General features: G+C 38.8%; 1 protein-coding gene across 3 annotated transcripts in view; it reads right to left on the bottom strand.

The window, feature by feature from the left end:
• septin15 (septin 15) overlaps nucleotides 1-27,353 on the bottom strand; it is a 65,609-nt gene that overhangs the window by 16,296 nt on the left and 21,960 nt on the right. For all 3 annotated transcript variants that reach the window (XM_049483871.1, XM_049483872.1, XM_022683896.2), the window contains exons 3-7: nucleotides 16,217-16,323; nucleotides 8,967-9,067; nucleotides 7,821-7,955; nucleotides 1,431-1,548; nucleotides 1,255-1,347 (exon numbers count right to left, since the gene is read on the bottom strand). In XM_049483871.1, the coding sequence (XP_049339828.1) occupies nucleotides 1,255-1,347; nucleotides 1,431-1,548; nucleotides 7,821-7,955; nucleotides 8,967-9,067; nucleotides 16,217-16,323 (554 nt within the window). The remainder of the gene's footprint in view (nucleotides 1-1,254; nucleotides 1,348-1,430; nucleotides 1,549-7,820; nucleotides 7,956-8,966; nucleotides 9,068-16,216; nucleotides 16,324-27,353) is intronic.

Raw genomic sequence — 27,353 nt, 5'->3', positions numbered from 1 at the left:
CTGTGACTCTGACTGACCATTTCAGTAGTCCAGATGGTTAGTGACTATGTTTAATTATATACACTACCAATCAAATCAATCAATACCTCTTCAGGTAAATGTGAATAACAAGAAATAGTACAAAACCTAGTGTAACAAATTTAGCAGAAAACTGCCTGTTAACCTGATGACTGAAAAACTGTAAAAGTATTAGTACATTGTTTGAAAAAGGAGTGTATTTCAGCAAAAAATATATTGTTTAACAGCTTACAGCTGCCAAGTAGCAACGAAAATAAACTGAGAAAAATGTCGATTTCCAAAGCCTTTGTATGTAGTAAAGCAGAGAATATAAAAAAACTTGATTTGTTTGTGTTTATTTTTTTATGTTATATAGAGATTTCTAGGTAGAAACACCCACAAATCATGGACTTTATGCTCATTACGGTTTCTTCACATCTTATAAAGAGTTTTACAAGCAGCAGTGCTGTTTGGCCCTGACAAGCTGCTCTTTTATTCTCTTCTCTTTTCAATGACTTTATTACTACACTTCACCTGTCAGACCTCTAATTCTTCTCTTCACTGCTGAAACTGAGACCTAGTCCAGAGTTAAACTGAGCTAAAGGTGCTGTTGCCATGTGGGTCAGCCATACCTGACTAAACAAACTTCATAAATTCAGAAATTGTTTGAAAAGGGAGTAATTTTCAGCAAAAATATTATTGTTTAACAGTTTCCAGCTGCTAAGTAGAAATGGAAATAAACTAAGGAAAATGTCAATTTCCAAAGCCTTTGTAACTGAACTCTCCACTGGTATTTACACACGTACACACAGCACATTCATCCATTATTCATAATACATAGAAAAAGACACAGAAACACAGAGAACTCTGTAACTACTAAATGTATGAGTCTTTCCTTTAGAGAAATTACAGATGAAGCCAGAGAGCAATAAGTATGATTTCCTACACCTTCAGAAACTCTTGGAAACTAAAGAAAACTGCTAAAGGAAGACGTCTGGCTGACCCACATGGCAACAGCGCCTTTAGCTCAGCTTAACACTGGACTAAGGCTCAGTTTCAGCAGTGAAGAGGTCTGGAAGGGGGGAAGGGCAGTTATAAAGTTGTTGCTAGGACGAGTGTTGTTACAGAACTGAGAGGATAAACAGACTCTCAAACAAGTACATTTTTGTTTATTTATGTAATTAGAAATGTGATTAATTGCCCATTTATGTGACTGAACCTGTGTGGAGACACGGATCTACCTCTTCAGCTCCATACCTTTATCTTGCGGATGAGCTTACTGTCCTCGTCCTCCTCTGTGTCTGGAAACTCATAGATCTTTATCTTGTGCTCCTGAATCTCCTTCATAATCTACAGCAAATCAATAAAGAGGAACATTTAGAAAACAAGCTAAAATACACTTTACACTCATATATACACACACACACACACACCTGTTTCTTAAAGAGCTGGCACTCCTCTGGTGTTAGTGTGTCAGCCTTGGCGATGAGTGGGATGACGTTGACCTTGTCGTGCAGACGCTTCATAAACTCAATATCCAGAGGCTTCAAACTGCACAAGAAAATACACAAATAATAATGCATAGTTTATCCTCCACAAAGAAAGAATTCTGTATATTCTTGAAGAGTACTTGCTGATAATTTGATAACTGACTATCAAATCACATCAAAAGTTCTTTATTGTTAGTACTATACATATTTTAATTGATACGAGCAGATGGATGATGCTGTGCTGGTTAGATTAGTAGGTTCTGGGGTTTGATAACAGATGGATGGTGCTGTGCTGGTTAGATTAGTAGATTCTGGGATTTGATAACAGATGGATGGTGCTGTGCTGGTTAGATTAGTAGGTTCTGGGGGTTGATAACAGATGGATGGTGCTGTGCTGGTTAGATTAGTAGGTTCTGGGGTTTGATAACAGATGGATGGTGCTGTGCTAGTTAGATTAGTAGGTTCTGGGGTTTAATAACAGATGGATGGTGCTGTGCTGGTTAGATTAGTAGGTTCTGGGGTTTGATAACAGATGGATGGTGCTGTGCTAGTTAGATTAGTAGGTTCTGGGGTTTAATAACAGATGGATGGTGCTGTGCTGGTTAGATTAGTAGGTTCTGGGGTTTGATAACAGGTGGATGGCGCTATGCTGGTTAGATTAGAAGGTTCTGGGGTTTGATAACAGATGGATGGTGCTGTGCTGGTTAGATTAGTAGGTTCTGGGGTTTGATAACAGATGGATGGTGCTGTGCTGGTTAGATTAGTAGGTTCTGGGGTTTAATAAATGGATGGTGCTGTGCTGGTTAGATTAGTAGATTCTGGGGTTTGTCAAATTTATATTGGTTTATGTAGAAATCAGATGTTTTTGAGTCTGCTGTGACCAGAACACAAAGCTGATGTGTTGTCTGATGTGGAGAGATGTGTTCAGAGTGGATCCATGATACAGACACACACACACACACACACACACACACACACTGAGCGCTTTCTTTTGAACACAAAATGACGTCACTTTGGAAGAGCTAGCGCCTGGTTCACATCACTGTGCCTCGCACGCTTTCTGTAGGATATAAACAAAGAGACTGTTCTTCTCTTCCATGCACTCTGTGTGTGTGTGTGTTTATAGCAAAGAGATAGAGGGCAATTGAGGGGCAGTTTATGCATCCTGGGAATGTAAAGGAGCCACAGAGGTTACAGAGACATGGAAGCAGCTGCGGTACACACGGTCACGTCAAAAATGCCTTTGTGGGGAAAACTGTGCTCTCAAACAGCCGCTCAACATTTTCCACAGCATAGCAGAGTGAAGCACTTTCTGCCTGAAGAACAGATTGATGTGGGGCTCAGTGGAAGATATTGATTTTTCCACATTTAAGCAGTGCTTACAATCACAAAGTATTAGGAACTGAGCTCATGTTCCAAAAACACTACACGGGTTCTGATGCTGCCTAATGTGTCACACTGACACTGAAAGCAGAGCAACCACTATGACCAAACTAAAAATTAGGACACCCCATTAAAAAAACACTTGCCTTGTTTCCTTAAAAAAGTCCAGGACAAAACTAAAGTTAGCTAGAGTACACCTTGTAAAAGACCTTGATAGCAAGGTTTTTTCTTTGCAACCTTGTGCAGTGAAAATCAGACTTGGTCTTTGTCTGATAGCAGCTGCTCTATTTTGGCATCAACTGTGGTCCTAAAGAAGCAACTTCTAGGAGCTGTGATGACATTTAAAGATTGTTGAAGACTAGGGATGCATAGAATATTTGGCAACCAAAATACTAGTCTGAAAATTTCAGATGGATAAGTGAAAGATTTGTTCATACAAAAAGAATACAAGTTTATTTGATGTCATTTTGCATAGTTTCTGCTTACATTGGGAGGCTTTTTAAATATAGCTGCTGATGTATACATGTATAAAATAAATTAATGATCAAAATAGCACTGCTGAAATAAATTCTATTCTAATAAAATTTCTACAGTGTAATATCAGGGTTCATACACTTTTTAACCAATACATTTCCATGATTTTTTCATGACTTCTCAATGCCTTCAAGGCAAATTTTCATTTCATTTCACCATACAATTTTCAAAAACAGTGCAAACATTGGACAATAAAACCAAAAATTAACTAAAACTATAATTTAAATTATAGTAGGCCTAAAATGAATCTGATAAAATGTTGCCACACATTTTTTAATAATAAAATGTGTTTCAGATCCTGAGAGCTCCATTCTGTAGGGCTAAATTACCAAATTAACTCTAAGCTGATGTATCTGTAAGCTCAAAATATATTTGTATTTGTATGAACCCTGTAATGTGTATTTCTTAATTGTAGTGTTGTATTTGCTTTCAGTTATTCAGTGGTGAAAATATGAATCATGGCAAATTAAAGGAAACTTTTTTTTCAGTTTTGGACTTTAATTAACCTACAGTATGATGGTTCTTGTTCTGAACAGCCTGGTCTGGCCATGTTAGCAGATCCTCCAACTTCAACAACAACCAAAAGCAAACCAAACTCAGGATATGTTCACACCGTAGACAAACTGGATCGGTTTCTCAATACAGATCTGTTGCGATGACAGCCTGCACGGTTATTGCAAGCAATCACTGAATGGATTTGCATGTCTGGACATCACAAACATATCTGCATGGGTTGCTGTGGTAATAACCGAGGCATCAGTCGCCACACTGGCTTCTTCCTTGAAATGGGTTTTGTATTTGCAAAAAGTATCAAAAAAAAAAAAAAAGTCTAGATATGACAATGTTTAGGCTGGAAGTCGGAAACGTAGCTGGAATGACTGTGGTTTAATAAAACAGGCTCCTCCAAAATTCTTTCTAACTGTTTTATTATCTACAACTGACTCAAATTCTGCTCAGACATGTTAAGTAGTAATAAAAGTGGAAAAATATATTTTTAAAAAACATTATTATTACCTCACTTTCTCATGCATGTATACATACAATTCCCGGGGGTGTCCTTTTTTTTTTTTTTTTACATAACCGCAAATATAATAAACAGCAGTCACCCTTGAATGCTCACATATCTTCAGCTTTCTCAGCTAAAAATAAAGCATCTGCGTGGACAAGGCTGGCCCCTGATGATTCAGGGAGAGGCTGCCTCTGATTGGCTGATTATCTGAATAAGCGCAAGCAAGGAAGAGTCATCATGTCTCATCCTTTATTCTGCACAGAGTGCACTTAGTTTACAGACCATTGCTTAATGTTTTGGGGCAGGCTGGCAGACTCGAAACACAAAAACATGTCTAGACTACTTTAGTAAGTGGAGAAACTTTTTTTTTTTTAACAACACTACAGTAAAACACAGCCTGGAGAGTTCATGTTGGTTGAGTTTGATGGTTTAGCTGACCAAGCTACACAGCCAGTATGACTGAAACCAGCTACCAGAATTAGCTGGATTTGAGCTGGATTTGGATTTTTGAGCAGTGAACAATAACAGAAATGTGTTACGATATAAATCATTTTCCATTTATACTGTTACAATTAAGTAAAAGATTGAGGATAGACAGTAGACTTTAATCTGCATGAGTAAAGGAGGCTGCTTCTTCAGATGTGCTGTTCAGCTCACAAAGCTACAGTTTAATGGTTACAGTACTGAAGGCTGGTGATGACGTATCATCTACTACACAAAGTCTTTTCTCCTCAGCTGATGATGTACCAACATGCTGGTTTGTGTTTTCACTGCTTCTGGGCACACATAACATCAGCCAGACTTAATACCCTAGTTAGCACAAACCACTGACTTTGAACACAGTTGGTATATTTATACACACACTAAACGCAATGCTGTTTCAGTAGTATTTTGGTAGCGTAGCATGTTAGCAGCATTGTCACTCTTCATAGTCTTCATTGTTAAAACCTGAATAGTTGGTCTATGTCTCCATGACATGAAAAACAACATATAGTTTAATTACTGAACTGTTCCGTTTTTTTGTTTGCAATATGCAAACACTTGTGCAAACAACTATGCAAATCTGCAGTCATGTGTACTGCTGTGCTCCACACTTTATACATGAAAAAAATCAATAAAAGCATTGTGACATGACAAACCCTAAATAGTAATTTCAGTATTTAATTATTTGCACTTTAAAGAGTTACTCAACTTGAATTCTCAAATCTAATATCTTGTAATCACTTGTAGGTTTGTTATTGGTGAACTGCACAACTGAAAGGATGTTCTAGTTCTCTGCTGTGCAACCTCTAGCTTAGATACAAAATGAGGCACAGTTTGTCATACAGGCACATAGGTTCTCTATGAGTATGTATATCCTGCACACTCATTGGTTGCTGAAGATAGTGTTAAGTCAAGGAAAATGTTGCAATTTGGATTCATTTCTGAGTAACACTTGCTGTGTTTCTGCAGATTTGTTGATAAAGATGATATGGTTCCTGTCCATAGCAGTCCAGGTTTCATGTTCATGACACCACTGCAAGTTAAGATTATGGTGTCTGGCTGACAGAGAGATGAGGGGTTCTCAACTGGTCTCAGCCAAGGACCCACATTTTCTAATGGTCATTAAGTCACGAACCCATTTAAACATTACATATATATGTGTGTAAAAACCCATTTAAAATATATATGTTTAAATGGATTTTTGAAGCCTATGTTACAAAAATCAATTTGTTTGGTTTGGATTCTATATATATGAAGCTGAGTTCGCGCAGACGACGGTAAGTGGTTGATCTGGAGACGTCAGCGCCGGTCTGCTTGTTCCACAAGTCGGTGAGCTCGGAAGTGGACTTGAACCGGTTGCTGACTGCGATCTTTCTCAGCTGCTTGTTGTCGCGAGCAGAAGTTTTTCGGACGCCGGAACAGTTGGTGCGCTTGCTGCAGTTTTTCTTGAGAGCTTTGCAGACGGAAGACTGGCTGATGCCGAGCTGCTCAGCAATTTTAGTTTGGGTCAAGCCTTGTTGGCGAAGGGCTTGAATTTGAGCCACTATTCCGGTTGAGAGGTTGCGCTGCTTACCCATGATTGATTTTACAACTTAGAAATTCTACTCAACCCTGACTTTATACTGCACAGTGAACACTCTTCACAGAAAACAAAAATTCGAGCATTTATTCTAATTCAATGAAACGGTTTCTCCATTATTCTAATTCAATAAAACAACAGTGTCACAGTTAAATGGCCTAAATGGGCCTTTTGGAAAGCTCAGCTGAGCAATTTTTTCCAGGTAACGAGTTCTGTGATTAGTCTAACGAGTAGGACAGGTGCGGTGAACACCTGATTTGCTTTCTGCACAAAAAATGCATTCAAAGAATTTCATGATTGCACTATTTCAAATTATTCTAATTCGTTGACCAGCACCTGTATATATATATATACATATATACATATACACATATACATATATATATATATACATATACACATATACATACATATACATATATATATATATATATATATATATATATATATATACATATATATATATATATATGTATATATATATATATATATATATATATATATATATATGCAGAGTGAATTTAATTTTTAAAGAAACTCAAGAGGCACATGATGACTATAAAAGTTACTACAATAAAATTAAATATAAAAAGTGGACAAAAAAAAAATTATCTTTCTGCATATACCTGCATTCAGAGCACATTATTAAGAAACCCTGTCTCTTTTTCCCCCCCAATATAAAGGTCGAAATTAAATGAGCATGAATTATTTGCTAGCCATTAATTATTTACTAGTCAAAATTAGCCTTTTTTTTTTTTTTTGCAAAATCCAGTGTTTAATCAGACCAAATCATTATAAAGTCATTAAAGTCAATAAAGTCATTATTTTGCAATTTGGCAGCAATCCAGGGTACGTCATATTAGATCAATGACTATATTATAATACTATCTAACGTGCATGTTCCTACAATCATAATAAACTGATAAACTAATTAGAATAAACTTCTGGGGCTATTATTGCACCACAAGCCAACAAAGGTCTGCACCAATTTTATTTCCTTTCTGCTATTATGCACAAACAAGAGCTGGTCTTCCCATTTCTCATTTTGCATAAGTGTCTGTACACTGTCCACATGTGTGACATGCTGATTTAAGATGCTAAGTACTAGTTAACTGTTAGCAATGTGCATTAATAAACTGCACAACACAACAGTGTTCAATTTTGTTAATTTGTAAATGGCCGCTGCTGATGAATGATAAATGTAGCCCCATGTGCACCTTGAAACTATACTTAGTTCCTCACTCAGCTCTTCTGCGGTGAGACAGAATGATGATGCAGTTGACTTTGACTTTAGAGAGGAGAAAAAGGAAGTGGAGGTGGATTTGTGTCACTCTGCAGTACTTACCCGTGACCAGAGGGGGCGATGAAGTACAGACAGCAGTGCACCCGGTTGTCTGGCATTTGTCTTCGGTTAACCCGCGATTCAGCGTTTAGGAAGTCCTCACACTTACTGTCTATATAATTGATGACTGGCTGCCAGCTGGAGGAATGAGAGAGAGAGAGAGAGAGAGAGAGAGAGAGAGAGAGAGAGAGAGAGAGAGAGAGAGAGAGAGAGAGAGAGAGAGAGAGAGAGAGAGAGAGAGAGAGAGAGAGAGAGAGAGAGAGAGAGAGAGAGAGAGAGAGTGAGTGAGGAGGGCAGTAAACACAGAGAAAGGACGTGTGTAAAGTTTATGTACATTTACTAGCTTCCCCAGAGTTTGGACATTGGTTGTCACTAGTGCTGGGTAGAATGACCAAAAAAAAAAAAAAAAAAAAAATTAACAGTATTTTTCAAGATCTTGTTGGTTTCACAGTATATCACTGAATTTATAGTTTATCTTATTTATTTATTTTTGCATGACTGTGCTTTTTATATAGGTTTGTAACTTACTCTGCTGTTAGGAGTACATATACTATAAACAATAAGGATTTAAATTAAGGCTTTGATTACTTTTGGGTTTACTTTGTCCCACAAAATTACACAATATATGAAGACATCAGACATCATTAGCAGAAACACAGCTAAAGAATGTAAACAATAGACCTTAGAAAGAGATATGTTAACAACTTTAACACAGCTTCCTTTTTAAATAGTTCCATAAACACTATAAATGGACGTAATACTGTTATTGTTATGCTAATGTTACTGCTAGCATTATTAGTGCTTCTTTGGCAGCACTCTACACTGTGTGCTTTTACCAACGCAGTGCCTCTAGTGGTATGGTGGTATGTGAAAAATGCATACCGGTTCTAAATTCCCCTCCAGTATACCGTATGAACCGCTACACTGCACAGCACTAGTTTTCCCATGTCCCAACAAATTCTCACACAGTCTGACTTCACTTTCTGCTATTTTTTAAGACACACCACACCATTCACTTTAAATCCCACATTAAAAATACATTCTCATAAACGTCCCATTTGTTTTACAAGCATCCTAAAAACTCTGCAAGGTCCTTAAAATAGTCCTCAATCCAAGAATGTCCACCCATGGTGGCCCAGCCTGGCTTACCAGTTACTGTTGTCCACAGCGTCGCCAAACCCTGGCGTGTCCACGATGGTAAGCGTGAGCTGGACTCCGCCCTCCTTAATTAGCACTTTGGATTGCTCCACCTGAAGAACCAATCAGAATAGCTTATTACACCAGTGTTTCAGACAAATGCGGTTACATTTTCTTAGTTTCAAAGTGTTTTAAAATAAAATGCTAAGACATGAGGATATGGTGCTAAATTCACGACAGAGACGTTCATGGAGCATAGAATCAAGGTTCAAGTAACCATGATAAAAACAGATCAACTTCACACTGATCATTTTTTATTGAATATTTACCCATAACATTAAAACTATATGCCTAATAATGTTTAGATCCACCCACATTATTGTCTTTACCATATTATTGTCATTTAAAGACCATTTAACGCTACATAGTGATGATATAATAGCAAAACAAAGCATTCGTACCCTTAAAGACAACTATAATAATCATAGTTTGGGAAATATATACTTTTTTTATCCACCTACTGCAGTCCACACTGTGTGTAGGGAGTCACAGTTTTTATAGCATTGGTCATTGCATAAAAACAAACACAATAGATAATATCATGATTATTAAATATTATTAAAGGTCTCATTCAATTGTTTTATTCATTTATTTTAAAATGCCTAGTTGTGGTCACTAGTATAAATTAATGCATTGTGGGGGGAGAAACTATAGGATTTTGGGTCTTGCTCATGAATATTCATACATGTAAATATATCTCCTCTGCGACACAGCGGGACAGACAACATTTTAAAATAAAGACATTTCTACACTAATAACAGTATTTGCAATGTCATAACATGCAAAGTATTACAAATTGTGTAATGCCCTGCTAAGTGCAGTTCAGCCACTGATCTTCTGTAAAACGTGAAATCCACTGGAGATCCTACGTAAATCTTTGTAAAACACATGGAGGTGGGTAGTCCAGATCCAGAAATTAAAAATGCAGTGAACAGAACTGTTCTAAAGAGACTTGGATTTTAAGAAGGACACCCTTAAGGTTATGTCTAGTTGTTGTATGATAAGTCCATTAAGTAAATATCCTTACAGGTCTAAAAGGGATGACAACCACTAAAGTGGACAGAACGAATGCTCACAACTCAGAACCTAAATCGTAGCTTATCTGACAAAAAATTTATGGCCTGAAAAACAGCCTGTATGTGTGTATATGTGTATATACTGCAAATATATGTGCGCTTGTGTGCGTCTGGTCGAAGTGACCCAAAGCTGGAGTGCGGGCCTGAGGGCGAGATGGTTATCTCTGGTTCCTCATAGAAAAACCTCAGCTGCATCATTTCCTGCAGTTATTTCAGCTGCTGCTCTCTCTTCAACACACTACGCTCTCACAGGCACGGTTATTTTTGGCTGACCCCTTACAGCACAGTCTCACATACTCTCTCTCTCTCTCTCTGTATGTTTTTCTCTCTCTTACACAGGCATGCTAACAAAAATAATGTTATCTGATGGACAGACCCAAGCAGACATCGCTTTAACAGCAACAAAGAGACAATGCTGCAAGACTTTAAAGGGCCCATATCATGTAGATATCTGTTCTTTTTTAAGTAAGCGATTGATGTAATATTTACTTTTTTTGCATGTTTTTGTATTTACACTTCAGTCTCTACTGCCCCTATAAACACTCCAAGCTTAAAAAATAACATTCAACTCTTTTCTGTGAATCAGCTGAAAGACTTTGTTGTCAGGAATATTATGCTTCTTGGTGTACCCTTAGTGTGATATCACAATAAGAAAACCTGTGTAAAACCACCCTAGCACCACCCCTCACCCGTCAAACCCCACCCACCCACTAGATCAGTTGAAGATCTGCCATTTTGGTCTCTGGTTGAGAACCTCAGCCACTACAGAGCAGGATTAGCCAGTAGACTTTGTCTGAGGGAGGGATCTGTACCTACTGTCTGTGGCAAGTTAACAGTTAATGGAGATGTAAGTACATTCAAATAATGAGTTCTGTACTTCTATTGCAGTTCTAAATCTAAACTAATCCAGCACAACAACCCGTGCAGCTTTTCCCCCATGTTCTCCCCAATTTACAAGGCCAAACCCACTCACCCTTTGGAGTGATGTGTGGTGAGAGTGCCATCTACCCACCCAGAGAGAGCAAGGCCAATTGTGCTTTCTCAGGGCTTCTGTAGCTGATGGCAAGCTGCATGACCAGGACTCAAACCACCAATACCCTGATGAAAGTGGCAGCGCTTAGCCAACCAAACGATTTACAGCAAACTATCCTGAGGTGATTTAAGCCTGTTGAAGACCTTGTTTATAATAATAAAAATCTCAGAATCTCCATGAAACCTAACCCTAACCCTGAAAGCTAACCCTCCAGCTAGATTTATTGTTCATGTGAGTCTACTTCAGACTCTACAATAGAAAGCTCATACTAAATACTAGTGCATCTCAAAAAATTTGAATATAATTGAAAAGTTACTTTATTTCATAATTTGAAACTCAAATTATATGGATGTATTACACACAGAGTGATCTATTTTGAGCGTTTATTTCTTTTATTGTTGATTATGGCTTACAGTCAATAAAAAACCCAAAATCAGTGTCTCAGAAAATTAGTATATTATATAAGACCAACTGATACTTTTGCAGTGTGGGCAGTGGACCAACATCAGCAGATGACATGTCTCTCCAAACCATTACTGATTGGTGGAAACTTCACACTAGACCTCAAGCAGCTTGGACTGTGTGTCTCTCCACTCTTCCTCCAGACTCCAATTCCTTGATTCCCAAATGAAGTGCAAAATTTACTGATGATCAGTGATGGTTTGGAGAGACATGTCATCTGCTGCTGTTGATCCACTGTGTTTTATCAAGTCCAAAGTTAGTGCAGTGTTTTCCCACAAAATCTTACAGCACTTCAGGCTGACAACGTCTATGGAGATGTGGATTTCATTTTCCAGCAGTAGTTGGCACACTGCCCACATTGCCGAAAGTACCAATTGGTCTTATATAATATTCTAGTTTTCTGAGACACTAAGTTTTGGGTTTTCATTAGCTGTAAGCCATAATCATTAACAATAAAATAAATAAATGCTTAAAGTTGATCACTCTGTTTGTAAGGATTTAGTAGGGTGCCATGACCCACAAGTTGAAAACCACTGATAGACTAACCACTATAGATCTTTGGTTCCTACTGCACTTTGTACCTATTCTCAACAGTGCAGTTCTGAACACAGAGGAGAGGCTCATAAACTAATTCTTCTGTTCCTCTTTATTATGATGCATATTTGCATATATGCAGGAACAATGAATGAAAAAAGGAAGCATGAAAGAAAGGAAGGGATATTTTAACTGTAGTTTGCTATATTAGCCAGTATGCTAATCAGTCACACTGATAAACACCCACACACAAAAATGCAGGGTTACAAAGCAGAATATAGTTTAGCCAATCATAACATATACATATATATATCACTCTAATAGCCCAGTAACAAACTGTCTGTCTGACTCGTCAACGTGTCAGCGAGAGAGATACAGAGACAAAGAAAGGGAAAGACAGACAGACAGAGACAGAGACAGACAGACAGACTGAGAAAGAGAAATAAGCAATCTTAAGTATGCTCGCCCCCTCCTCCCAGCCTCGCTCCACGGTTATGGGCCATGTCTAACTACGTGTTTGACTCACGCCAGCAATGAAAACACCACAAAAATGTCCGCCTTCCATCCACGGCCATTCCAGTGGCCACAGTGCGGCTGTTTTGACAAACTCAAGAGATTGTTTGGGAGTAAAAATACACTCGCTGCTGTCTGCACATGCTGACTAAATGTACTGCACACACACAGACAGACTGAGATACACACAACTCAAAAATATGAAAGAATTTGCTAAGTAGAGCTTTATTCTAAAATAAGAAATGGCAGCAAGAGACAGCCAATTTATTGAAAACAACAATTTAACTGAAATGGGATGTTCGTCAGCTGATCAAAGGTTTAAGTCCATATCTAGAAAACCCCGAAAACCAAAATAAAAAGGTCAAAAATCCCTCAGCATCTCAGTAGCTCTTCCATTCTTGTTGATCACTTCAAAGTGTTTCAATGAGGCTAGTTGGAACATAGCTCAAGTATTGAAAATGGTTTTATGAAGGGCATCCACTGTCTAGAACTTCTTTATGAATAGAAAAGCTGTGCAAGTGTGTTTATTTGTGTATTTGTGTGTACATTTTTGTAAGCAAAGCGTTGAAAGAAGCCAATTGCTGTTCACAAATATTTGGACATATAGTGCGTAAGTATCATAATGCTGCATAGAACTATAATGTCATATACAGTACCAGGCAAACGTTTGGACACATCCCTTTTTATTTAATGTTTTTTTTTTTAGTTTAATATTAAAGGGATTAAAGCTATACAAGAACATTATGTTGAATAATTTTAGAAACAAAAAGCTTTAAACAACCCAGAACCCATATTTTATACTTTAGATTCCTCCAAGTAGCACATTTATCTTTGAGGACAGATCTGCACACTCTTGGTATTTTAATCTCAGTGTCTTCATGAGGGAGAATCACCTGGAATAGTTTTCTCAGAGTCTTGAAGGAAGGAGTTCCTGGAGGTGCTGAACATTAGTTGCTGCTTTTCCTTCACGCTGTGAAGCTCCAACTCATCCTAATTAAATCACCTCAAATCACCATCTCAATTGTTTAGGTTCAGATCAGGGGATTGTGGAGGACAAACCATTTTTGTTTACATTTTCTGTATGTGTCCTTCAATTGTTTTGATGTATTTAATATAAATCTACAATGTAGAAAATAAATTAAATTAAGAAACAAACAAACACACCCTGAATGAGAAGGTGTGTCCAAACTTCTGACTGAAACTGTAAGTGAAGAAAACGCTGAACTCAAAAGCTCTCTAGAACACATCCCAGAATCATGTGGGAATGGTCTCCACCAGGAATGCACTTCAACCTCCAACCACCAGCAGCTGCTCTGAGGCCGCACCGCTGGGTCTGATGGTCACGGTCATCAGAAGAACTGGGCGTGTCTGGTTGCCACTCTCACCCATCTAACCAGAGGAGATCACAGGGCGATCGCGAGGAACGCCAGCAGAGCCAGGCTCCCTCACTGTGCTGGGAAAGCTGGGATAGTGGTCGTCGCTGGGTGTTTGGTTTCGTGGGAACATTCTTGACCTCTCACCGAACCCCGCTGGCCACTGCTGGAATGTCAACTCCGTCACCCCCTCCCATCCTCCTCGAAAACACTCCAACGACAAAAACGCACAACTCAAATCCCATCTCTCCTTCAAACTCCCAGCGAGTGACCCCCCTCAAAACCCTCGGAACGCCAGCTCCAGAATCCATCCTCTCTGTTTATCTTCTCCTTATATGGGCAAAAGTCTGTCCTTCTTCTTTCCCCAAGTCTATGAGCGTTTGCTCTGGCCTGTGTTCTCCTCAGGCAGCAGCAGGAGCTCTGTGAGAGTTTAATCTGGCCTGGATAAAGGCTGGAAGTGCCAGCTGTGACTGGTTTTATAGAAGTTACTGACAGTAAAACCCTCTATCATCATCATGAGCGCCAGAAGTGACAGGATATCTTTGGCCTTTTTTATGGCGTAACAACTCTCCTACTCACTGTATCTCTGCTGGTGAAGCAGCAAATACACTGTGACTATGTCAAAACTAACATATTTAAGCTTTTATGTGTCAATTTTTCTCTTTCTTAATGGTGTCCACACTATTTTAGAGTTTTCAAGCTTTTAAACAGATGAAGTTTGAAAGCACCTCTATTCACCTTTAGTGTGAACAGGCAGAAATAGAGGCTATTGGAAATGGTAACACATACACCTAAGTTCGATCTATATATATATCATACTTAAATACATCTTCTCATTCAATGTTTTTCTTTTTCCCTACATTGTAAATTAATACTGAAATCATAGAGACTATAAAGGAACACATAAGGAATCATGTAGTTACTGTTAAACGAGTGTTAAACAAACCAAAATACTTAGTGAAACATTTAGGTGCTCTGTTAACTGTGCTGCTGTTAACTTGCGGTTTCTGAGGCTGGTAACTTTGAAGAACTTATGCAACAGAGGAAACTCTTGCTCTTTCTTCCCTAGGGCAGTCCTGATGAGAGCCAGTTTCATCATAACATTTGTGATGGTCTTTTGAATTGACTCACCTTCTTTTCTTAAAGAGTTTGTTTTTTCTTTATTTAGTTGAGTAGTTCTTGCCATAATATGGATTAGAGCATTATTTAAATAGGTCTATTCACTGTATACCTGTAACTCTACCTCTTCACAACTTTACAACTGATGCTCTCAAACACATTAAGAGACAAGAAATTCAAGTAATTAACTCTTGACAAGTTCAGCACAGCTGTTAACTGAAAGCCATTCCATGTGACTCTACCTCAAAGCTGACTGAGAATTTGTTTATTAAATCATTTTATATGTTTTTCTTCATACTTTAAATTACTTTAGCATTAACCTACAATGTTGAAAATCATAAAATAATAATTAAAAAAAAAACACTAAATTTAGGTTGTGCCATTTTTTATTAAATTTTATTTCTTTTATTTCTTTTTTTTCTTCCAATTTGGCCGTCCAATTGTCCCACCCCTTTGTGCATTCCCATCACCAGTGGCGCCTGCGACCCTAGGAGGGTGCGGACGAGCACATGCCTCCTCCGACACATGTGAAGTCAGTCACCCCTTTTTTCAAGCTGCTGCCGATGAATCATTGGCTGAGAGACTAGCGGAGGAAAGCACAGCGACTAGGTTCCAGGGTGTGCCAATTTTTGACTGGTATTGTATATATAGTTTTTTTTGTATTTTTATTGTGTAGAAATAAAACTAATTTGAGAATTGTAGGCTGAAGTCATTATTCTGATCATTTCCATTTATTATACCTGTCAATATTAATAATTATTTTCTATATTGCTTTATAAAAATGTACATTTTAAAATGCTATAAAAAGCCAGCAGTGCCAATGTTGTTGTTAAAACAGTACAGTGTAGGCCCTGATTTCCAAATCACAATTCCTATTCGCATTAAGGCCTGTTCAGCAACATTCCTGATTACCCAAGGTTTTTTTGTGTTTTAATTCTGTGTTTAAAGTCAACATTGGATGACCAGGGGCAGACCAAGAGAGCGTGCTAGCAAAAGAGTACAGAAAGAGAGAAGAGAGAGAGAGAAAGAGAGAGAGAGAGAAAGAAAGAGAGAGATAGAAAGAGAGAGATAGAGAGATAGAGACCTGCGTACCTGTACTGTTTTCTTGATCCTCTGGGAGGGGCCGGGATAGTCTTTGGAGTACAGATCCGTCAGGAAGAGGGAGTTGATGAGTGTGGATTTACCCAATCCGGACTCACCTGAAAGAGGAAACAGCCAATCATAAAGATTAACCACTGAAACCCATAAACCTATAAACATACATTTTAAAACTTTTTACTCAATTTACACCACTGTGATGGATATATACTGAACATGTTTTATTTTAGGTTTTCATATATATTTCCCCCCAAAATTGCCCAGTTATATTTTTATATTTTCCTTGGATCCATCTTATTTTAAAGAAAAGACAACAATAAGAAAAGAACTTGAATATATTTATGGACTGTTGTACATTTTTAAATGGTAGAAGACATACTATACCAACAAAAGTACAACATTTCACAAAAAAAGTTTTCTTTGACATTATTATAACTATATTTGAAGTTACTGCTACTAATACACTAATACTGTTTAAAATAAGTTAAAATAATAATATCATGATCACAAAAAAAATATGCTTCTGTAAAAACACCCATAAAAAGTCATCTAAAGCACTGATTGGTCAGAATGCATTCAGTTTATTTACATATTTTTAAAAAAGTCACTGACATTAGTGTTACACACAAACAATACACACACACATGCACACACGCACATGTGTTAACCTTTAGAGAGAGGAGGAGGGGCGTTTACAGCCATCTCCCTCACCATCTCATTTTACATCTCTCTCTCCTTTCTTTCCCCACTTCTCTCCCTCTCTTTTTCCCCCAGGCCAGTCGGTGACAGACACACACACCGCCTCACCCCTGTGTGTTCTGGTAGGCCCCATTAGCCAGAGGGTGTGTGTGTTTGTGTGTTAGAAAAAAAGAGAGAAAGAGAGAGAGAGGGAGACAGGGAGGGTGTGTGGAGGTATACGTTTACATAGTAGACAGTGGGAGGGTTATATGTCTGTGTGTTATCTGCTGACTAAACAGAGGATTGAAGCCAGTTTGTGTGTGTGTGTGTGTGTGTGTGTGTATTGGTCTCATGTGTACTGAGTGCATAACCTTATTACGAATTGTTCGTTTAAATACACACTATTGTTGTATATTCAAATCAGATTTAAATGTTCCTAATACAATGCTGGACTGGGGTCTGAGGTCCTCCAGATGCAGCCTGGTACAGTGCAAATAAACCATATTAGTGTATTCTGACCACCAGAGGTGTAATAACCATCAAAGATCTGGTTCCGTTGGCTTCTGTCAAGGGGTGGATATAATAGACAGCAAGTGAATAGATAGTTCTTTTTATGTTGATGCGTTGAATGAGGGATATTGGCAAGGTTAAGAATCTAAGAAACTTTGACAAAAAACCCTAAAACAATCGGTGAAGGCTGATTACTGGGTCAAAATATATCTAATGGTGTTTTACACCTAAAAGTCCAGACCAAGTCTGAACCGAGTTCACACCAAGGTCCATGTCTTTGTTACACTGTGTATATTTGGTCCGGCTAGTTTTGGTTTCACACTGCAATTTAGTGAGTCATCAGTCTTTCTATACTTCATATTAACTGGTTTGTAGAATGTTACTCATAAGTTTAACACGTTTATAAATAAGGGCTGATTTATACTTATAGTAAATAAATAAATTCCTAGTTCAAATGTTTGCATTTATACTGCTGCATGAGGAGCTGCACACCAATGGGAATCGGATTTTGGCACAACACCATTTTGTTATTCCTCTGTTTTGTTTAAAGACTGACTCAACTTTCTGCTATTGGTCCAAAAGTCCAAACCACATAGAAAAGTGCTTAAATACGGCAGATGAACCGAACCATGATGATCTTTTGGTCTAACCAAACTCTGGTCCTTGGGTCTGGACCGTGGTTCATGTCCCCTTTCACACCAGCTACTTCTGTTTAGACTGAACAGAAAAGTCAAAAATTCTGGACCAAAAAAAGGCAAGTGTAAAAGACCCCTAAAATAATATGCAGTGGACAACCAGTGCACCGGCAACATGGTCAGATCACTGGTACCTAAGAGTCACTGATACTCATTGAGGCCCCGCCTCACAATTTGGTATCACCCACCTATTTGATATGTTCCTAAAATAATATCACGATATTTCATGGATTTTTTTTTGCAATAACGATAATCTTGGCGATATGACAAAACAAACAAACAAAACAAAACATATTCCAAGAATACACTACTGCAACAAAATACATATTTTTCTTATTTTATTATTACATACATATTACACACTCCTAAGTGAGAAATAAAAAATACAAGAATTTTATCAGATTTGTAACACAAACCAATCATCCAGAATGTCATGATACTAATAACAATGCACTTCAAATATCTCCATATATCCAGGATTAAAGTAAAATAAATGATACTGAACAGATATAATCTGTCTCTAGTAGATATATAATGGGAAATGAGAACAGTGTGAATTTTTATTGTGCTAAAAACAGCAAAAAAGTAGTACCCTGATGTGATATTTCAGGGTATAATATTGTTCACAATATTCAAAACAGTTGGCAATATTATTGCGTACAATATGATATGGCACACCGCTAGTACCAAATACCACAGGACACCTTCAGTGGTCTTGTAGAGTCCATGCCTCGATGGTTCAGAGATGTTTTGGTGGCACAAGGTGAACCTACACAATTTTATGGCTGAATGGTGTACATTAAAACTGCATTCTCTTGGCAGAAGCACTGTATGATCAGAAAGTATGTCACTGAATGTCATGGGAACTACCATACTACTGTGTAGTATGAATGCTGATCTGTCCTTTGGGATGGATGTGTGTCCGGGGGGGGGGGGGGGGGGGGGTTTTGCATTAAATATGGACATGATTTCTGCTACAGCACTGACAATTCTAATCAGATGTTAACTGCCACAATAATTACCACAAGTGCACTGTCCAATCTGGTTGTTAATAAATGCCTTCTGTTCTAACAAATCTGAAATGTACAAACAACTCACTCAATGACTCACTCAAGCTCTGAAAATTTGCACTGACTTACCAAGAGCATGAGGGCCAGAGCTTAACCTTACTCACAAGAGAGTACCTCACAACTTATACAGGTGTGGGCATTCTTAAGTCTTGCCTTGAGGTAACACTTCATGATCAGTTTGCATACTGTGATTCCCATGACTTTAGGTGTGTCCCAATTTCATACACTTAAACTCTCCTCCTGGTTTCTGTTCACAGTTCTGCAAACACAAATGCAGCTAATTTGTGCTGATTTTTTTTATTATTGTTGTGTGGATTATAAATCAGCATGAGAAAGGCATTAAAGTATGAAACTGACATTAGTAATTTAATTTTCTACTTATTCTCACAGTTGTAAGAGCTTGTTTACCAGACGATGAGAAGCGTTGCAACATATTTACAGCTGTTTCTGACTATGAGATTTTCTGAGTACCCACCCCCCCCCCTCCCTTCCTCCTCCCCTCCATGACCTCCTGCTGATACACCCTGAGGGTTGAGAGTGACCCGATTAGCCTGGTCCTCTCTTTTAATTAAATATCGGCCTGCGTGATCGCTCCGAACGACACACACTCTGATCACTCTGAGAAAACAACACACTGAACTAGATCACAGGGGCAGATCCATATCAGATTAGGACAAACACACTTTCCATTCCATTTCTCTCAAACAGATCCAACTGCATTGTTCTCTCTCCCCCCCTTCCCTCTTTCTCTCTCTCTCTCTCTCTTTCTTTCTCTCAGTCAGCAAGTCAAGATACTGCTGCTCAACCTTAAACCCAATCATCTGGAGAAGCTAAAAGGGCTCTCAGTAGGAACAGCTGGAGAAATACTTGTAATCTACAGTATGTTGTAAATTATACAACTGTATGTGTCTTTCAAAGATCTTCACAGAACTAGAGACTCTATGCTGTGCTATAGGTCAGGGAGCAGAAAATATGTGTCTGATTTTACTGACTCATTTTGTAATGAATTATTATTAAGTATGCATTCAAATTATTATAGACATTATTTTAATATCACAATGTTTCAAAGGTCTAAAAACTCAAATATGCCTGTATAAATATGATGTGCATTGCTTCAAAGGACCAACATGTATTATTTTTCAATTTCTAACTGATAAAATGAGCAGAAGGTGTCATCAGATATTAAGAATACAAATGCTAAATTTAAGCACTGGCATGTCTTGACAACAGTGCAGACCCTGGGTTGCCAGATATGATTTTAGTAATTTCAACATCTAAGTCGAATTAACAGTCAGTGATCTGCATGCAACCAAGGCATTTAATATCAAGGCATTTGATATAAGGTATTTGAGTATTTGAGGCAGATAAAGTGACCCAGACTAGTGCTGGGTAATGCAATCATGCTACAACATGCTAATGTGAACGGCTATTGGTCACAATGGAGGACCAGGCAGTTAACAGCTTTTTACTACCTTGGCAATAACCAGTATGACCGGAATTTACGATAGAAACCAGACGTTTGATTCTATATAGACTCAAATTAGTCATGCAAGTGATCAAATGTTGCAATTGCAAAAAATCTCGAACTCGTCTTGTGCTCGTTTGTGTAGGTTTATTGTCTTGTCACTTGGCAACCCACATGAAATTCATGTCTGAGGAAGAGGGGGTGGGGCAGAAAACTTTCTCCAGTTTTTGGAAACTGGACTGAGGTACGATTTGCTGTCATTTAGTACATTTTGTTCCTTTAAAAGGGTTAAAAAAAAAGATATTTAAAAACACATTTATATTAAAAGCTTTTCCAGGGTATCATTATTGGCAGGTATCAGTATTGGGGAAATAAAAGATCAACAGCTGAAGAGTGTGTGAACAGCCAAACTGAGAAAAGACAGGTCAGATGTGTGTGGAGTGTGTGTAAGACAGGATCAGACACACAGCTGAAGAGATGAAGAGCAGAGTGAGAGATAAATGGACATGTTAATTTCACGAGGGATTCCACGCATTCCTGCCTTTTATCTCCTCTTCCTCTTCTTCCTGTCTACATGCTAATGGATATAATTTAGCTCAGGGGCAGGGGCAGGAACCAGAGCCAGGCCTTAACACCCCACCGACCTGTCCTACTGCCAGACACACACATACACACACACACCAGTAGAGACACTGCAAGGGAACCACCTTCAATTCTGCAGAAAACTTAACTAGGATTGCAACAATTCGTCGACATAATCACTAAAGTCTATGCTGGTCTATGCTACACTATAGTCAATAAAAATAAACGTGGTTGGTGTGGTTGGTGTGGCGAAGTGGATAACACCACTCCCTGCTAGTGAACTACCCTATCATGTGGGAGACTGGGGTTCAATTCCCAGTATGGGTGACTATACTGCTCTACACTAATAAGAGTCCTTGGGCAAGACTCCTAACACTGCATTGGTCCAACTCTGTAACAGGAATAACCTTGTAAGTCGCTCAGGACAAGAGCGTCAGATAAATGGCATATAAAAAAAATGAAAAAATGAAAAATTGTGGCAATTGCTGTAATTTTAAATTTGCAAAAAAAAAAAAAAAAAAAAAAAGTTTTGGGGACAGAATCACAATGGGAAATGTGTCTAAGGCAGTGTTTTTCAACCTTTTTTGAGCGACGTTTTACATTGCAAAAATCCAACGGCACACCACCAACCAAAAATGTTAGAAAGTTACACTTTTTATGTCACTAATTATGACAATATGGTCACATAATTCATCTACACTCACCCAGTATATCACTGAGTAATTTCACTTTTCGAGCAGGGGAACAAAATAGTCCGTCTGCTTGTTTTGAAGCATCAGTTGTTTCATTTGGTACCACGGCACTGTTAGCTAGCTTTTTGCCACTCACCAAGCACAATGTAGTTGGTGTCGCCACATCCCCAGTGAAAGTAAACCCAAATGCAATTAGCTATCTGCTGCCCCTACTGACACGGAAGAAAATACAATACTTTTAAAACACTTTCGCTTGACAATATGCCAAAAAATGACCCATTATGGAAATTGGATTATTTCCCACGGCACACCTTACAATATCTCACGGCACACTGGTGTGCAGCGGCACAGTGGTTAAAAAAAAAAAGTCTAAGGGTTGCTCACTTACTCAGTTCAGTGAACTCAGCCTCTGTCTCCAAAAGGGAACAAACACAACAGATATACACAATATATTTACTTACTAGGTATCAGAACACAAAATATTTTTCTTAGTATTTAAAGGGCTTTTAAATCACACCTTCATTATATTGATTATAAGACTTTGTCATGTCCAAATTTCAGTGTTAACTAACTGTTAAGATGTAACTGCACTAAGCTTCACAGACTGCAGGGAAGAGAAACACAATGGGAGAGGAGTAATTAAACATTCTTGAAATTGTTCAGATTGACTAACCTTCATTTCCTGAAGTAGTTTTTTTTTTCTTTACTTAGTTGAGTAGTTCTTGCCATATTATGGATTAGAACATTACTTAAATAGGTCTATTCACTGTATACCAACTCTACCTCTTCACTACTTTACAACTGATACTCTCAAACACATTAAGAAGCAGACACTGCAGCACTCAAGCTCTCAGGCACTCAGGCACTCAGTACATTGCTCAAATTTACCCCAGCCATAAATGCTCCAAGTATACTGCTCCTTAAGGGAATTGAACCGGTGACCTTCTGGTCCCCAAACCTATTTCTTGAGCCTCAACTGGCCCTTGGTCAGAGCAATAAAGCTTTAGTGAGAAAAACTGACCTGAGAGGGAACCTGAGTGAGAAAAAGAGGTGAGAGAAAGAGAAAGAAAGAGAGAAAGGAAATAAGACAGCCAAGCAGAAGCAGCAAGAGATATGGAGAAACTCCAGCTCACCCCTCACACTGAGAAAACAGGAAACTAACTGGGAATTCTGCAAATATGCTGAACATGGAGTTTTACCACCGCTCGGAATTATGTGATGCATTAACAAAGACACAGAATTGCTCTAACCATACTGTGTGTGTGTGTGTGTGTGATGAATGAGTGGAAATCCAGCTGTTGATACTAAAGACAAGACTGCATGCAAAAGGAGAGAGAGAAAGAGAGAGAAAAAGGAGAAAGAGAGAGGGAGGGATAGATAGCAGAGTGTGGTTTGTGTTGTGATAAGCTCACTGTAATGCTCAGAGGTCAAAAGGTTATCCAGTAATGACCTACAGATATAGGCCGATAAAAATCAACACACACGCACACACGCATACGCGCACACGCATACGCGCACACTTCTAATTAAATAAAATTGGGACCAGGGGACAAACAAAACCACAAACAGCTGAAAAGCATGATGGGAAAGTAAGTCAGTTATTGGTTCTCCCAGGAGGCGAAGAGTCAAACCACTATCTGATACAATTAGCACACAAGAGCATACATGCTAGGGCTGCACAATATTTTGCTTAAGCATAGTCATTGCGATATGCGCATGCACAACTGTCACATTGCAGGAAGTGCAATGTCACTTAAGGCAATTAAATCAAACACGTCATGCTGCAATATTTCCAGTTAGAGCTGAATTCACACTTTTAATCCCAGAAAAATGCTCTTATTTACCTTTTAAAAAGCCACTTAAATGCCTGACTAAAGGAGCGATTACTGTTGTTTTGCTGTTTTTCTCAGGTTTTAAATGCTCGACGCTGACTCAGCTCGTGGGTGGGGGGCGGGGCTGGTGACATCCTGTGCCCTGCATTGTTTAATCATGCGATATATTTTGTTGAAAAAAGAACGTTTGCAATGTACAATTTTTCCAATATCGGGCAGCCCCAATACGTGCGCACACACACGCATGCACGCACGCACGCACGCACACTGACATGGGCAATATTTACTGAGATACATAGAGAAGTAATGTCTCTTAGTATGGGTCGGGCCGCACCCTTAGCTAATGAAACATGCCAGATGTTTCGGAATTGAGTTGTTGAGCATCCTAATGGTATCCTGCAATAATACATTCCACTGTTGCAGATTTGAAAGTTAATTTTGTCTCTAAACACAGTGCCTCTGCACATGGATATGTTTGTTGTTATCACCAAAACAAAAACGGGACTCGCCACTGAAGTTAATCTTGCTGTCATTCTGAATCACTTCATGATAGTTTAGCACGATATCATTGCACTCTGTGGTAATGTTGACATGGTATAACAGCAGTTGTCGTAACTGTTTGCCGTCTGCCAATAGTGTTGGCACCCACAGGATGTGCACTTATGGAGGGAATTATTGCTCAATGAATGTCGTGGATTTTGGGGGACCTCTTGCATGTCGAACAAAACTTCTCAAACTCTTTCAACTGCAGAATTATTTTTCAACTTTTCTCAAAAAGGGCATATTTTGCTTGTGAAAGATGCTTGCAAGACTACAGCCTGGGTTAGAATAGAACACATTTGCAATGGGACAACCTTATATGGTCAGTCAGGTATAACAATAAGGACTTTATCATTTTATTTCTATTTTTTCACCATTTCCTCCCCAATTTACACGACCATTAGGACTCCCGCTATCACTTGTAATGCACCAACACCAGGAGGTCTGAACACCAGCACATGTGAAGTCATCCACTGCCTCTTTATGAACTGCTGATGTAGCTCTGCAAAGTAGCATCACAGCGCTCGACATTACCCTTTGGAATGATGCAAGGGAGAGTGCGCCACCTACCCACGCAGAGAGAGCAAGGCCACTTGTGCTCTCTCAGGGCTCCAGTAGCTGATGGCAGGCCTTGCTTACTTCTATAATAAATGAACATGATCTTTAAAAGAGACTGTTCTATAAAGACTAAGTATGCCATTAAAGGGGTAGTTAATCCAAATAGTAGTAGTAGTAGTAGTAGTAGTAGTAGTGTTTGACCTCCTCAGTGATCTCACACACCCACACAACTGTGTATGAGTGCTGTACTGTAGAACACTGGAAAAGGCACCAGATGTGATCCAGCACTTCTCACTAGCAGCAATGAGCTAATGGAGTAACTGAAGCTTCACAGAGTCACAGGGTAGGTTTAAACATGGCCTGAATGGGAGGGAAGATGACACACACACACACACACACACACACTTTAATCTTGTGGATTACTGAGCTGAAGCTTCCCTCCTGGACAACAGGTCACCAGGCAACCCGGCCAGGACCTGGAGGCTAAGCCTGTCAGACAAAATAATCGGATACACAAACAAACACACACTCCAAGTTGAAAGTTGGTCTATAGGGTAGGGTTGGGTATTGGAAAGAGTCACTTATATTTATGAAAGGAAAAAAAGAAAAAGTTAGCTTTGTATCCAATCAAAACAGAGGAATCTAACAACAGAAAACAACATCGCTATCAAGTGGGCGGAGTTCAAACACAACACAAAATGAACCACTGTCCACCAACAATCTTTAAACGTAAACTAATATGAAACGAATGGTAAACTATTAAATACTGTGCTTTTGAAAATCGATACAGTACTGCAAAGCAAAATATTGCAACACAGAACCATATCAGTAGCTTTTAGACTGCAGATTTGCTGCAGACTGCACATATATTCAAACACACATTCACATATTGATTCTTTCCTTTCAGACACAAATAACACACCTGCATGAGGACAGGCACACCTACGCGCACACACACACACTTTGAAGACTTTATTGGTTCTAAAGCTTTCAGCAGAAATCAATATGAAAAATGTTAACAATGCATGCAATGCTAAATGTGGACAAAAATCTTGACAGAAAAGACGGAAAAGACTTGTAGAATATTACTGTCAGCAGCTGTGTGTGTGTGTGTGTGTGTGTGTGTATGTGTGTTACAGACTTCAGGAAACACTTTTATTACAGGTTGAGACCGCTACTTGCTATCAGAATCTTTCAAACAGCTGAATCACGAATGCATGCACGTACACACACCCACGCATGCACACTATTAGTAGACTATTTTGTCTACTTGAGAACTGCAGGTGTGATCACTACAGGCATACCTGCTGTGATGATTTAGGCCTGTAGTTATCCCCATGCTAAGCTTCCAATTCTTTACTCTTGTACTAAAGAAAAAAAAAATTACTAAACTTTACACTCTCAACAGGTCTTGACGGACCACCATCATTTTAGTGAAAGTTTGATTTCTTGCAAAATGTCCCTCCATCATGTTAATGATGTTTGTGAAAGTGTGCTTCTCTCCGATAGCAAGTCTGAACGTACAGCTCAATAATCTGATCTTTAAGCTCAATAAACTCTGCACATTTTCCCACACCAGCCTCCCGAGCGCACCCCGGGCCAGCTGGCAGGAGGGAGAGATAGAAAACCAAAGAACGGAAATGCTTGGGAAGGGAAAAAAGAGCGAGAAAGAGAGAGAGAAAGAGGACAGGAAACAGATTTTTTCCCTCTCTGAAGTTTTGGAGGGAAAAATGTAGAGCGGAGCCAAAAAGCCGCGGCGTCCATCTCCGTGAGCGACAGCGGGACTCTAACCGACTACAGAACAGTGTGAACACTGGTTCCTCTGGCTCTGTTACACACAGTCTCTCTGCTGTGGGGTCAACAAGGCCTGCACACACTCCCCTGCACTCCTCTATATATCATCACTGTCATACAAAACTTAAAAAAAGTCTCCAAACCAGCAACTTTACAGGAGAGGGAATCTTTCAATGTATGTAATTGCAAAAGTATTTCTTTAAAGGTAATTTTGAAGCATTTATAATTGGTCCAATCGTCATTAAATGTGGACAAAACATAAGGAAAATTTACTACATGTATGTTAAAATGAGAAAAATGGGAAAAAATGGATATACATGAATTTTTGACAGTGTTTTCAAAGTGACTCCTTTAATAAAACCTGAAAAATCTTTCCAAAGTCTCAGAGAACAGTTTCTGAATGCTCTGGATAGCATCCTCTAAAGCTTTGGATTGCATCCTCCGAAAGCCAATGAGAGCATCCTCCATGGATAAGATCCTTCAAAAGCCATTGAAAGCATCCTCCAAAGCATTTCATAAAGCCCCAAAAGGTACCTACCAAAGCTCTTGGAAGCATCATCCAAATATCTGATGAGCATTTTCAAAAGCCCTGAATAGCATCCTCCAAAGCCCTGGAGAGCATCTTCCAAAAGCCCTGGTGAGCATCTTCCAAAAGCCCTGGTGAGCATCTTCCAAAAGCCCTGGTGAGCATCTTCCAAAAGCCCTGGATAGCCTC

This window comes from Astyanax mexicanus, chromosome 10, assembly GCF_023375975.1.
Source record: "Astyanax mexicanus isolate ESR-SI-001 chromosome 10, AstMex3_surface, whole genome shotgun sequence".
In the NCBI taxonomy this organism is placed as follows: domain Eukaryota; kingdom Metazoa; phylum Chordata; class Actinopteri; order Characiformes; family Acestrorhamphidae; genus Astyanax; species Astyanax mexicanus.
This window is presented reverse-complemented; position numbering and strand designations above follow the sequence as displayed.